The sequence below is a fragment of the Notolepis coatsorum genome (assembly GCF_963971535.1).
Source record: "Notolepis coatsorum genome assembly, chromosome: 2".
Taxonomy (NCBI): Eukaryota; Metazoa; Chordata; class Actinopteri; order Aulopiformes; family Paralepididae; genus Notolepis; species Notolepis coatsorum.
This window is the reverse complement of record NC_140166.1, coordinates 198,428,675-198,443,550: the sequence shown is the minus strand read 5'-3', so window position 1 is coordinate 198,443,550 and position 14,876 is coordinate 198,428,675. Positions and strand designations below refer to the sequence as shown.

Here is a 14,876-nt window from a genome sequence, read left to right as displayed (position 1 = left end):
GGATTTACTCAACCGTTTGCCTAACGGTAATTCTCCAAGAGTGGTTTGACGAAGCGTGCGAGTTGCTCTGGAGCTAACGTTAGCTACACTGGAGCTGCTCGAACAACTTGCCTGGACATGTTTAGCGTTCATGTGATACGTTAGACTAGAGCAGCTTCGGTGATACGCAAATTCTTTTTGACATAAGCTACATATTACAATGGTCTTGTTTACTGTCCCATCTATATTCTTTTTGAAATTGAACTTGCCGTTCATAGGTCCCAGGAGTATCGCCTCGGGTGATGCTGACATCTTGTTCCAGCTGAGCTAATTCCTTTGTGTGTTTGTTTTGTTTGATAGACGACGCATGTGTGAAGTGACGATCAAGTAGGCTACGGGTCATTCAATGGGCCAAGTTTAATACGCCCAACTCAAGCGTGGATTTCAAAATAAAAGCGCACCGATTTGCCACTTGTCTAAAGTAAATATAGGTCGGCTGTAATTAATTTTGCGTCAATTTTCATAACGCGATAATTTGCTGTGTAATTAATTAATCTAATTAACGCGATAAACTGACAGCCCTAATTAAAATGTATAATGTATACCAATATGGTGTAGTATAAATAGTATGATTTAGTTATATTATAATAAAATTAAAATAATAAAATTATATAGAAGTATAATAGAATAATACATTATATAAATGTATAGATACATGTGTGTGTATTAGGGCTGACCCCTATTAGTTGATTAGTCGACTAATCGGTCGAAAGGAGCCGTAGTCGACCAGCCAACCTCTTAGTCGAATATAAAAAAAATATGTATATATATATATTTTTTATCATTCTTCATTCTTTCCAAAAGAAAAGAGGCCTAGAAGCGTGGCTAACGCTAATGGCACGCATACCAGAAGCTAACTGCCTACGAAAACAGGCACAGGCACTGAAAGAGGATTTCACCCATCGAATGAACACACTAGACTAGACAAATATCAAGATGTATCCATCAGTGGACCAATTGCATGCTTTTGCAGAGGACAAGAAGCCTTCAGTCGACTCCTTCAGACATTAAGCACCCCCCACAGCCCAAATGGAATAATACAATTTATTTTTATTTTTATATATTATAATTTTTTTGACCACTACAATACACTACAATACAATTTGTCGACTAACGGCAAATTTTGGCCAATCATAGTCGACCATCCAAATCCTTAGTCGGGGACAGCCCTAGTGTGTAATTAATGAACCTAAATATGTAGTTTGACTGATAGATACACAAAATTTGTTTATTTATGTTGATTTAATTTAGTTGTGTTGATGTTTCCATTTTTGCAAAATGGGTACCAGTATGTACATTCTGTTTGGTTTGGGGACATTGCAATAAGTATCAGTGTGCTGTATGTGTGTAGGGGCAGGTACATATACGAATTTTTCTTCTTCCTGTTCCTTTCGGCCATGGAATTTGGTGGATCATATTAATATGTACTGTTGGACTGTGGTAATTCCATGTACGAATAAATAAATGATGATGATGATGATTATTCTATTCTATTTACTTTCATGCACTCATGTTAATGATTTCATACCTTGTATGTTTTAGGCCAAGAATGAGCCCGCGGGGAAGAAGCCAGCAGACAAGACCGATGCTAAGAAGGCTGGCGGTTCCACAGATTCCAAGTAAGACCTCTGAAAATCTAAGAAACATGATTGTAAATCAATCGGATATGTTAGAGCTGTGTCCGTTTCTTACTGCCATCATCAACAAGTAAGTCTGATTCAAGTCTCCATGCCAACAGTCTTCATGTCAGCACAGATTACTCTTCTTGAGAGAGCAAGTCTAGACCCATCTGACGGAACGTCGTGTTAAAAACTGCAGACTGCCATCACTGCTTCCATTCCTTTCCAGTACTCTTAAGCAACTTAAGCAGCATCTGACAGAACAACCTGCTGGAGGCCAGCCAGGGGTCAAGACCGCTCATGCCGCTGAGACAGCAGCCCTTGCCGTCTTGGCCAGTTTGCTGTATATGACGGGTAACCAAACTGAGGTTCCTTGCCACCCTACTGACCTCGGGATCTTTGGGTCTGTGTTCACGTGGTTTACCTCCTAGCTAAGAGAGCACTCTTACCAGGTATCATCGAGATGCTCGGTCTTCAACCATGTTTTCTCCTCAAGCCTGGGTCACCTCTAATCTTTCTTCTAATCTAAAACAATAGTCTTGATTGATGGTATAGCAGCAGCCTACTGTTCAGATCTTTGAATATTCATGAAAGATTAACGGTTTGAGTTACAGGTCTGTAATTTTCTTAACTTGTTGGCCCAATTGCAAAGAAACAGTTTCTTTCTTTTTAGCTGTGACCAGCCACTCTGTCGGTCCACAAAAGTGTACCCATCTTCTAGCAGCTACAGTCTCTGCCATATGAGGTTGAAATATGGAATGGAGGTTGTGTGTGTTCATCTTATTTAACAGTCGAGCTGAATTCTGTTCATTTTCATAAACTTTTGGAAACGCCAAGTACAAACATGAATATTTTAATCTTCAAAGATATTATAAGGCCTAATATAATGAGGCCTTATTTGGCACCTTATTTGAGCTTCACCGTAAGATGCAATAGCCACAACACTCCACAGCGCATATATGAGAATGCTGTTTATAGCTCAGCATTCAATGTCATAGTCCTTCCGGAGTTAACGGCAAACAAGGGAACCTAGGATTTGACCCCAACCTGTGCAGCTGGATTCTAGACTTCCTGTCAGACCGTCGCCAGGTGGTGAGGATGGGACCCATTACCACAGTCCCTCTGACCCTGAACACAGGAGCCCCACAGGGTTGCTTCCTGAGCCCCCCCCCCTCTACTCCCTGTACACCCACAGGAGAGGGGGAGAAAGGCTGGATGCCATCAGCTTCAATGGTTCTGCTGTGGTGAGTCAGCAGTTTTCAAGTTCCTCTGTTCACATCACTGATGACCTCACCTGGGACGTGCTCACTGGCCAGGCTGTGAAGAAGAAGAGGACCTCACCTGGGACGTGCTCACTGGCCAGGCTGTGAAGAAGAAGAGGACCTCACCTGGGACGTGCTCACTGGCCAGGCTGTGAAGAAGAGGACCTCACCTGGGACGTGCTCACTGGCCAGGCTGTGAAGAAGAAGAGGACCTCACCTGGGACGTGCTCACTGGCCAGGCTGTGAAGAAGAAGAGGACCTCACCTGGGACGTGCTCACTGGCCAGGCTGTGAAGAAGAAGAGGACCTCACCTGGGACGTGCTCACCGGCCAGGCTGTGAAGAAGAAGAGGACCTCACCTGGGACGTGCTCACCGGCCAGGCTGTGAAGAAGAAGAGGACCTCACCTGGGACGTGCTCACTGGCCAGGCTGTGAAGAAGAGGACCTCACCTGGGACGTGCTCACTGGCCAGGCTGTGAAGAAGAAGAGGACCTCACCTGGGACGTGCTCACTGGCCAGGCTGTGAAGAAGAAGAGGACCTCACCTGGGACGTGCTCACCGGCCAGGCTGTGAAGAAGAAGAGGACCTCACCTGGGACGTGCTCACCGGCCAGGCTGTGAAGAAGAAGAGGACCTCACCTGGGACGTGCTCACTGGCCAGGCTGTGAAGAAGAAGAGGACCTCACCTGGGACGTGCTCACCGGCCAGGCTGTGAAGAAGAAGAGGACCTCACCTGGGACGTGCTCACCGGCCAGGCTGTGAAGAAGAAGAGGACCTCACCTGGGACGTGCTCACTGGCCAGGCTGTGAAGAAGGCACCCACGACGCCTCTTTCACCTCAGGTGGCTGAAGAAATTCAGCATGGGGCTCCAGATCCTCCGGGCCTTCTTCTACAGAGGCACAACCGAGAGCATCCTGACTGGACGCATCACCGCCTGGTACGGAAACTGCTATGCTCTTGACCACAAAGCAAACAGCCCAGAACATCTGTGGTTGTGAGCTCCCCTCCCTCCATCCAGGATATATACAACGGACGGTGTGTCTGCAAAGCCTGCAGGATTATTAACCCTTTCACTACCACACTACAGAAGGTTAACCTTTCACTACCACACTACAGAAGGTTAACCTTTCACTACCACACTACAGACGGTTAGTGAAAATTAACCTTCTGTAGTGTGGTTGTAAGGGTTACCATCTGTCGCGTGGCAGTGAAAGGGTTAAGGACCTGAGCCACCCCAACCACAAACTTTCAGCTATTGCCTGCAGCCGGACCAGCTATTGCTATTATGCTGCTAATTCCTTTTTCGATTCCTTCTTTTTAGTTTGTTCTGTATAGCTCTTTAGAGTGTGCCATGAGTTGCTCTGGATCATCGGTTTAAATGCCTCAAATGCACAAACATGGGGCTAATGCTTTACCTTTAAAACATAACACGTTTTAACTTCTGCAGGGGTGATCCCAAGGACGACAAGGCTGGTGAAGGAAAGGATGGCAAAGGTGAGTCAAAGATCATCTGCATACATTTCTCATAACTTGATAACGTTGATGACGGTAATCTCTTTAAAATCTGATGATCAGCTCTCTGAATATGAAGTGGTGTTCTTTTGTAGGGCGTAATGAGAGGACCGTTGTCATGGATAAGTCCAAGGGAGAGCCAGTCATCAGCGTCAAAAGCAAGGAGAGAGTAAGTTAACACAGCTAGATCTCACTTATCGACTACAGGAAAAAGGTTATATTAATGTATTTGAGAACATTTACAATATACAGTGGTGGCCAAAATTATTAGAACACTTGGCATATTTAAGAGGTTTCAGTTGTTGTTGTTCAATTGGCCATTCAAATACCCATAAAACAAATAGAATATATACAAAGTCATCATTATGCTATATAAACCATCGAATAGAGCCATCATAACGAGATTTACGTAATTTTCCTTACAAAAAAACTAGCTAGGCCTATTTCACTGTCGATGTCACACAATCATGTTCCTTCAGTCCAATCACTGTAAAGTACACTTTAGACCGCCATGATGCCACCAATTCACACCAGAACCGAGAGGGGAGAGGTAGGAAAAATAAACTTTCAGATAAGTGAAGCATCTCATAATTCTCAGTCTAAAGCAGTGGTTCCCAAACAAGGGGTGCGCGAGCGCCCTCTAGGTGGTGCGTGACATGAACAGGCTAATGGCGGTGCTATGGTGTTATTTTACTAATAAATATAACTAATATACATTATTTCAAATGGGGTTTTTCACTGTGTAAATCATGAAATTCAAGAAACGTTTTAATAATAATAATAAACTGTCTCAGGCGTGTCTGACACAGGTGTGTTTCATCTGTGCACGGAGACCGTGTTGTTGTGATGACGTAATCAAAACGTGTAACGTGAGCAGCTTGGCAGCTCTTCCTGCGTTCTGCAGCCTGTGATAACTAACTCCTCTTGGGAGTCGCGCTGTTTCTATGTAAACTCCGCGAGCAACGCATCCAATAAATGCATCTTTAACATACTTTATATATCCTCACCATTACTATATGCCCGTCGCGGTTAAAACATTTTGAACTAACGTTAGCGTTAAGCTAGCTAATGCTTCCATTCCTCTTTGACCAGTCTCGTAAGCTACGTCATCCCCCGCTAAGAGTCATGGGAGATGTAGTAAATACAACAGTCCTGTGTGTGTCTTTATGCAGATCGTTATGCAGTTTAAAGCACCTTGGCTTTGTTCTGAATGCACTTTGTTGTAGTTATCCTACAGAGAAAAGAAAATGCACTTGACTTTAACACTTTCAGTGCCACGAGGTGGTGCCAGAGTTAGCGCTTGAATGCCACCATCCACTTTAATGTTAGCGTTAATATCGCCTAATCTATGTTTTAAATTATGGCTATGTGTCTAATCTGCCCGTCGCTTATCAAATAATCCTTTTCCAGTCAGTGCTGTCAAGGCAGATTGGTTTTTTATCGCTTCATTTCCGTTTGAGAGCATTTTGAAAAGCACCCGTTTTGAGGTAAAAACAGTCCATTCTGGGCCATTCTATGATAATCGTCTTTTACTGGAATATTCCAGAACGTTGATATTTGTCGGCCTATTTATGAATCGTTTTCAAATAAACGCTAGATGATCAATATTATACATACACGCACGCCCATTCGAGCCGCGCGCTGATAATAGCCTTGTTCATTTCCTCATGGTTTTTTCAGTAAAACCGATGGAGCACATTTCACAAAACAGCTTATATCTTCATCAAAATGAGTCTGATTATCCTAACACTGATAACATATATTCCTTACCTGACATCAGATGGTATCCAACTGGTATATTCCAATTCCTGATCACCATTCGAAAAAATCGATAAGTGTATAGATCCAACGTGATACATGATTCCGCGGGTCTAGGAGGCTCCAGAATGAACTGTGGTAACCCCGGCTGCATCAGTGGACTGGAAAATGTGGAGTACAGGATTTTTTTCCCCATCCATTTTCATTGAGTCCATTCCAAAATCCCTTATGTCATCTGGGAGACGATAGGGGGCGCTTTTTTCCACATCTGATCGCCGGCGGCTCTCCCTAGACTAGGGTAGGCTCGCGTGATGCAATATGATTTCAGATCGCTAAAAAAAAAAAACATCTGAGAAATCTCGTGAGTGGCTTTCAACGTGATTATTATAAATCCGAGAACTCGTGTGCAAAGTGTTAATGCACATTTTGTTGTATTATTAATATTATTTTTTTTTTTTAAGATTTCTTTTTGGCGTTTTATCGCTTTATTACTATTGGGCAGTCGAGTAGGGAGAGACGGAGGAGAAATGGGAGACAGAGTGGGGGGAAGACATTCGGGAAATAACGACTGCTTCGGGAATCGAACCCGGGTCGCCCGTGTCGCGGCTGAGCGCGCTATGTGGTTCGCCACTGGGGCGCCCAATTATTAATATTATTTAAGTTAAGTTTTGCCATAATCATGTCTTTTGCCATAATCAGGTAGCTGAAAAAAAATGCATTATATATATATTTATATTAATAATTTTCGGCATTCGGTTTTCGGCCAACTGTTTCCTATTTTCGGTATCAGTTTCGGCCAAGAATTTCCCATTCGGTGTGTCGGAAACCCATTGGGGTCAGCTAGGTCGGGAGGTGACGGGGTGCACGGCCAAAAAAGTTTGGGAACCGCTGGTCTAAAGGATCAAAGAAAGACCTCACGATAACTGCGAGAACAAGGACTTTACTTTACAAAGAAACCATTACAGAGAGAGAAAAATATAGTGAAACGCCTGAAATTTGCAAAAGAACACAAGAAATGGACAAAAGAAGATTGGTATAAAGTGTTGTGGACTGAGTCCAAGTTTGAACAGTTTGGCAACAAGCGAAGAGTATGTTTGACGGAGGAATGGTGAGAGATAAAAAGGAGTGTCTCTTGCCAATAGTTAAACACGGTAGGCGCTACAACACAGTGGTCTATAGGGCTGTCTTAAATACTTCGTAGCTTCGAAGCTTCGTTCGATGGCACAAGCTTCGAAAAAAATTTTTTTTTGCATGTGGCCATTAGGTGGGGCCGGGGGACAAATACACTGGAGGAAAGTAACCCAGCTCAGCACTGCCCAAATTATATCATCACTATTGCCTGTTTGAAGGATATCATCCTCAAACACATATACACCTACATGCCTTGTAGAATTCCACACATAAGAAAGAAAGATACTGGGATGAATAAACAAAATAGGAAATAAAATGTAGAAATGCATGCAATACATAAATAAATATGAATCTCCATATATGAAATAGAACATTTAGATAAGTTGCTACTGAGATGTTTTGGTGAGTTCTTTGTTTTTTTGTGAAAGTAGCCCTTCTTAAAAATGCATGAACATTCACTGATAATTGGTCTGTAGTGGAGTCTACAAGGTCTACATTGCCGGACCATGTAGAATCCGGACCTTGTAGACTGACATAATTCTGTGCATAGTTTAGTCTACACAGGCCATATTTCAAATAATCAAAATCTTACTTTCATCTTAAACATTCTTGATTTGGGGGATTGGTAGTTCCCATGAAATCTGAAGTTGTTCAAACGACAACAGCGATCCACCTTGAATTAAATCACACAGCCGAGTGAAACCGTGTTGGCTGTGTCACAGTCACGAAAGGGGCTACTTAACACTTTGGGTGCCGGGAACCGTGTTTAGACGTCATTGCGGGCCATGCTCAAGTTGCCGAAGACGCTTTACAGCGTCTTTAATATCAATATTTCAAAAATCTGCGATCGGATTCATATGTCCCCTCCGCTGGCCTGAGATCCACCAGCAGGACCCACTGAGCTCTCTGGCGGTTCAGGAGCGCCATCTGGTGGCCGATCGGCGCAACTGCTTAACAGGATGTGCCAGTGCCATAGAGGTTGTGCTGGACTCCGTATTACTTCCGGGCACTCGCTATAGGTCCCGGGACTCTGGCTCGTCACGCTACACAGTGATCGATTGCCAATAACTCGATGAACAACATGATTTGGACGTATATACCATTATACAAGCTGGAGATGGACCGGGTAAATCGCCATCCCATAATGATAGAATTTCTACTCTACGATGATCGCCCAACGGCGCGCGGAGACTGGGGTGAGTTTGAGCGTGTAACGTTACCGTCTTCGATACTAACTGCTATTATCAACATTTGACCCACATTAGATGATTGGTATAACGCTGCCCACGGAATTATAAACGCCCCCTCGCCCATCCGGTCAACATCAGATGACGTGTAGTAACTTCTAGAAGTACGTCTAGTTGGAATTTTTTATATCGCGCTGATTGCCATCAAACTGTATTTCATCATCAATATAATGCATTTGGGGCTATATATCACGTTCTGGAGAAAGCTGCAGAAAGAGATGAAAACATACTTATACATTAGACCATACTTTACTATGAATATGTGAATGAAAAAGTTTAATGTTGCTACACAATGAACAATACATATAGGACTTTGAATGGGCCCTAATAATGGCAATGTAGCAATAGAATTAAAAAAGTTATAGCCCTGCAAAGAAGGGGACTTTCTCCATAGACAAATAGAGCTGGCAATCTATGGTATATCATGAATTTAACCTTAGGCAGCCAAAGTGTTAATTAATGAATCCAATCCACTTTATTCATAGAGCACATTTAAAAACAACAACGTTGACCAAAGTGCTGTACAAGTCCCACAACGTAAGATAAAAAAAAAAACTCTCTCTCGAAGCTCGGCCCGAAGCTTCGATTGCCAAAAAAAGCTTCGAAGGTCAGCCCTAGTGGTCTATAGTCAGTCAGGTCAGTCAACACAGTGGTCTATACTAGTCACAGTCAGGACAGTAGGCTACTACAACACTCGTCTGTCGTCAGTCAGGACAGTAGGCTTTACAACACAGTGGTCTATAGTCACAGTCAGGACAGTAGGCACTACAACACAGTGGTCTATAGTCAGTCAGGACAGTAGGCGCTACAACACAGTGGTCTATACTAGTCACAGTCAGGACAGTAGGCTCTACAACACAGTGGTCTGTAGTCAGTCAGGACAGTAGGCTCTACAACACATTGGTCTATAGTCACAGTCAGGACAGTAGGCTACAACACTGGTCTATAGTCCAAAGACTAGAGGAACCTCTGGATGCAGAAGACATGTGGATTAAGTACAAGACACATACATTTGAAATCTATATTTTATGTTATGCGTGCATAAAACAAAGTCAGAGTCAACCCTTGCAAAAAGTATCGGTTTTATTTAATGAATTGAAAACTGCATTGATATTACGTAAAAGCAAACTGGCAATAGAAAAGATGTTCAAAATAATCGAGTTCCCTTAAAACGCTAACGATATTAAAAAAATACATACAGTGGAGGGTAAAATAAGACTTGGCCTGAAAAAGTTCAGTCAGGAGATTTTTGCTTTAATCCCTGTCCTACATGTTAACCCATTCATTGCCGGAGCTTATATCCATCCTTGTAGCCTCTCTGCCAGCTCTATTTGTCTATGGAGATGTTTACCTTCTTTGCAGGGCTATAACTTTTTAAATTGTATTGCTAAATTGACATTACTATGGCCCATTCAACATCAATTATCTATCGTTCAGGATGTAGGAACGTTTAACTTTTTCATTCACACATTCATACAATAATACGGTCTAGAGTATAAATATGTTTTTATCGTTTTCTGCAGTATTCCATAGAACGTGAGTTATAGCCATAAATGCATATATTAGATCATCAAATGCAGTTTGATACCTATCGACGCCAGATTAAAAATGTCAACTGTACACTGTCCTAGACGTTATGACTCTTCATCTGCGGTTGACCGGAGGGGGGGGGGTCGTTTATAATTCAATGACCGACGTTAATTCATTTATGTAGTATGGGTGATATATAGATCAGAGCAGTTTGTATCGAAAATGGTAAAGAAAAACGCTGAAACTCACCCCAGTCTCCTCTTACCGCTGGGTGATGAGCGTGGAGCAAAAAGATCGCTATTATGGGATGTTGATCTAGGTGATCCAGTTCCGGTTTGTATAATACTAATACACGTCGAATCATGTTGTTTATTGAGTTATGGCAACGGATAGATATGCACGGTGTCTGGATAGAGTCCCGCGAGCGACAGCGAGTGGCCGGACAGAATGGGGGACGGACTAAGCACTTCCGGTGGCGGTATTGAAGCGTTGGAGAGTTGAGCGGAGTCCTACAACACCAGCAAAGACTCCGTGGGTGAAATGTGAATACCATGACGGAAATATGAAATATTGATCTCAAAGACGCTGTAAGACGTCATTGGCAGATTACGCATGGCGGAGAATGACGTCTTAACACGTCATCGGCGGAGAAAGGGTTAACAATAGGGAAGAGAAACTAACTGCCTTTCAATATTTGTCAAAAACTTTACCTTTTGTGGCTTATTATCCCGAATAATAACAGTTATTGAAATAATTCATACAGAACTCTGAACCTTGAACCCCATAGAACTTTAAGGGAAGTGTAGTTTTCCAAAATTCCAACGCAGAACCAGACCTGTGGAAGTCTGCTACAAAATTGCAGCAAAAAAACTACAATTCCCATGGTTCAAAATATCCAAAATGGTCGCCCTCGCGAAATAGACTTGACCCAATCGAAAAGTAAAATCTATCTAATAACACTTTTAACCTATAGCTAAACTAACGTATTGATGATAATATACATTCTACATGCTGTTGTGACATGTTTATGATGTTTATACTTGAATACGTTTGAAATAAAAATCGCTACTTTTATACAACAGTCTGAAAAATATTGATTTATGACCAGATGTCATTTCGGGACCGGTCGGGTGGAGGAGGTTAAACTAACCATAACCCTAACTTTATATCTTAACCATAACCGTCAAATGTTAAAACACCATGATCGCAGTACCGTATTGCTGTGTTTGTATCTGGGTGGGTGGGTGGCTTAGTCTAGGTGAGAGACAACATTGTTGGTTCGACTCCTGGTCAGTGTTTATTAGGGATGGGTACCGAATTCGGTACTTTTGAGGTACCGAACCGAAACACGTCGGTACTACCGAGTATCGAATCAAGTGAGATACCGATTTTCTTTTTTCTTTTTTTTTAGCTTTTTTTTCTTTTCTTTTTTTTAACTTCTTTTTTTTAACTTTTTTCTTTTCATGTCAACGTTCACGCGCACAATATATGCTTACCTAGGATTTGACTTGATTCAACAACAAAGCAGTCGGAGCAATGACAAGCCGAAAACTATCGAAATTGTAGTTATTTGAAGTTTGGATTTTTTTCTTTTACGACTGAGGTAGGCAAATTAAATTTCTTGAGACTAAAGTACCGAAAAAAGGTACCGTTGGGTACCGGTATCGATTCACAGGTACTGGTATCGGTTAAAATGTGAAGGGTACCCATCCCTAGTGTTTATACTGGCCTTTTGCGATACAAAACGTAAATATATTACTTGTACAAGACGTAAATACAGTACTTTATGTATCTTTTTTCCTGTAGTCGATTAGTACTTTATTTACGTTTTCTAGAGACATGCAAACAATCACACATTCTCCAGCCTCTCAGCACTTTCATCTACAGCATCAGGGGTGATTCTAACATGTTAATTTCCAAATCCTCTACATCCTTCTGGATAATAAAAAGTGTAACATCTTCCCTTTCCCTATCCTCCTCACCCCTTTCCTCTCTCTTTCATCCAGAGCTCCAAGAGTCGGGACCGCAAGTCACCCAGTAAAGAGAAGAAGGACATCTTGTCCTTTGACCAGATCAAAGAGCAGAGGGACCGCGAGAGACAGAGGCAGCGGGCGAGAGAGGACAGAGAGGTGGAGAGACGCAGGGCCTCTGGGTAAGACACTTAAAGGGGACATGCATTGCTATTCCTTGCACTATTTGGGCAACTTTACACAATTCCTGTGAGTCTATGGAAGACATCTGTACGTTTTTTTCCCAAAGAAATTCATTGTTGTATATTTCTAATCAAGTACCGGTACTTAAAAGCATCATTTTTCACCCTCAGGATTTCAGGCTGTTATTGGATGGGCTCCGCCCATAAGCGCTTTGAGTGACAAGTCACCCACACAGCGTGATACATACGAGAGCGCGAGAGAATGAGCGAGAGAGAATGAGAGAGATGCGTCCCCGACACACACGCAGTCAAGTTTGTGTCTAAATGCTCCCAAGAGGGAGAGAGAGAGATGGCGCACAAATTTGTCCACACACTTGTGCACGCGGTCCGGCCGGTCCCTCTCTCTCTCCCTCTCTATCTCTCTCTCTCGCTTGTTCTCTGCCTCTGTCAAAACCCGTTTGATGAAGTGTCGGGTTACACTATGCGCTACAACCATAGAGGGGGCGTTACTGCAAATCAGTGCTATATTCACGTCAGCAATACCGTCAAATCAGAACAGCTTAGGTGAGTGAGGGAAGATCTCGTGAACTCGAGACTAGACTGATGAATCAATATGATAATTAACGACACAGACCACATTGATATAATCCCCAATTGCTAGGAAACAATGCTAAACACTGGAAAAGGCCATTTATAATGCATGGGACCTTTAATTTGAATTTGGCATAGTAATGATGACAATAATATGGTTGATTATTAACCCTTTCTCTGCCACGCTTATATCCATCCTTATACCATCCTCTGCCAGCTATATTTGTCTATGGAGATGTTCCCCTTCTTTGCAGGGCTATAACTTTTTAAATTGTATTGCTAAATTGACATTACTATGGCCCATTCAACGTCAAGTATCTATCGTTTAGGATGTAGCAATGTTCTACGTTCACATATTCATACAAAAAAACGGTCTAAAGTATAAATGTTTTAATCGTTTTCTGCAGCATTCTGCAGAACGTGAGTTATAGCCCTAAATACATATATTAGATCATCAAATGTAGTTTGATACCGATTGACGTCAGATAAAAAATGTCAATTGTACAAGGTCCTACACGTCATGCCTCATCATCTGCTGGTGACCGGAGGGGGGGTGGGGGGGTTTATAAGTCTGTGGCCGACGTTAAATCATTTATTTAGTATGGGTGATATGTTGATCGGAGCAGTGTGTATGTATAATAATAATCAAACACGCTGAAACTCACAGCAGCTTCCTCGTAGCGTTGGGCGATCAGCGTGGAGCAGAAAGTTCTCTATTATGGGATGTCGATCTAGTTGGTCCAGTTCCAGGTTGTATAATACTATATACGTCCAAATCATGTTGTTTATCGAGTTATTGGCAACGGATCGCTATCCAGTGTATCAAGCTGGAGTCCCGCGAGCGATAGCGAGTGGCCGGACGAAATATCGGTGAGCACCACTTCCGGCGAGTCACTTCCGGTTTTGGCGATTCGCCGATCGGCCACCAGATGGCAGTCTTGAACCGTTGGCGAGTTGAGAGGAGATCAACAGCAAGTCTCAAGTCTCCGTGGGTGAAATATGATTGCCATGACAGATTTTTTAAATATTGATCTCAAAGATGCTGTACGACGTCATTGGCAGATTACGCATGGCGAGCAATGACGTCTAAAGTCGTCCTTGGCGATTAAAGGGTTAAAACTCATTGGGTGAGGATGAGGTTAAAGAGACTATAATTGTGGCGGCTTGTTTTCCATTGGCTATTGTGGTGAAAGTGAGTGGTGTGTTGAAGCGCTGCTAGTCTCGATTTGTTCTGTATACGCCCCTGGACTTAATGATTAGAAAAATTACACATTGTTGCTTTAAGGCCATTTGAATAATTGGCTTGACGACGTAGACTCTAAACTGCAGTCATGGCTAGTCTACACTGTAGTACCTTAAAATGAACCTGTTTGCTCACAGGTATAAGTCATACAAACGGCACACATTGGATATAATAAAACAGTTCAAAAATTATGTGAAGAAAGTTAACATTAATTAATTTATTTATTTTGGCCACTAAATAGCTCTGTTTTATTCTTACCTGTTTTGTCTCCTTCAGTGATCGTGAGCGTGGTGGTGGTGAGCGTGGTGGTGAGCGTGGTGGTGAGCGTGGTGGCGACCGCGACGGCCGCACAGAGCGTGAACGCATCCGTCTGTTCCGGGAGAGGGAGGAGCGTGACCGATTATTGAGGAAGAGGAACTGGCTGGAGGTGCGCCTCTTATTTTATATAGAATATTTCATGTGAAGTTAAACACTTATGCAGCGGGCATATCTTTATATATTTTTTTTTTACTATTGCATACCCAAAGTAATTAGCGATTTATTATAGTTTTTTTTTTTTCCCACTTTTTCTCCCATTTTCTATATTTGTACGCATCCGTCTGTTCCGGGAGAGGGAGGAGCGTGACCGATTATTCAGGAAGAGGAACTTGGTGGAGGTGCGCCTCTTATTTTATATAGAATATTTCATGTGAAGTTAAACACTTATGCAGCGGGCATATCTTTATATTTTTTTTTTTTACTATTGCATACCCAAAGTAATTAGCGATTTATTATAGTTTTTTTTTTTTATCTAC

The 14,876-nt window shown here is 42.4% G+C and overlaps 1 protein-coding gene across 2 annotated transcripts in view; it reads left to right on the top strand.

The window, feature by feature from the left end:
• Positions 1 to 14,876, top strand: part of safb (scaffold attachment factor B) — a 45,597-nt gene that overhangs the window by 14,793 nt on the left and 15,928 nt on the right. For both annotated transcript variants that reach the window (XM_084338176.1, XM_084338175.1), the window contains exons 11-15: positions 1,582 to 1,658; positions 4,366 to 4,412; positions 4,526 to 4,599; positions 12,103 to 12,248; positions 14,359 to 14,509. In XM_084338176.1, the coding sequence (XP_084194302.1) occupies positions 1,582 to 1,658; positions 4,366 to 4,412; positions 4,526 to 4,599; positions 12,103 to 12,248; positions 14,359 to 14,509 (495 nt within the window). The remainder of the gene's footprint in view (positions 1 to 1,581; positions 1,659 to 4,365; positions 4,413 to 4,525; positions 4,600 to 12,102; positions 12,249 to 14,358; positions 14,510 to 14,876) is intronic.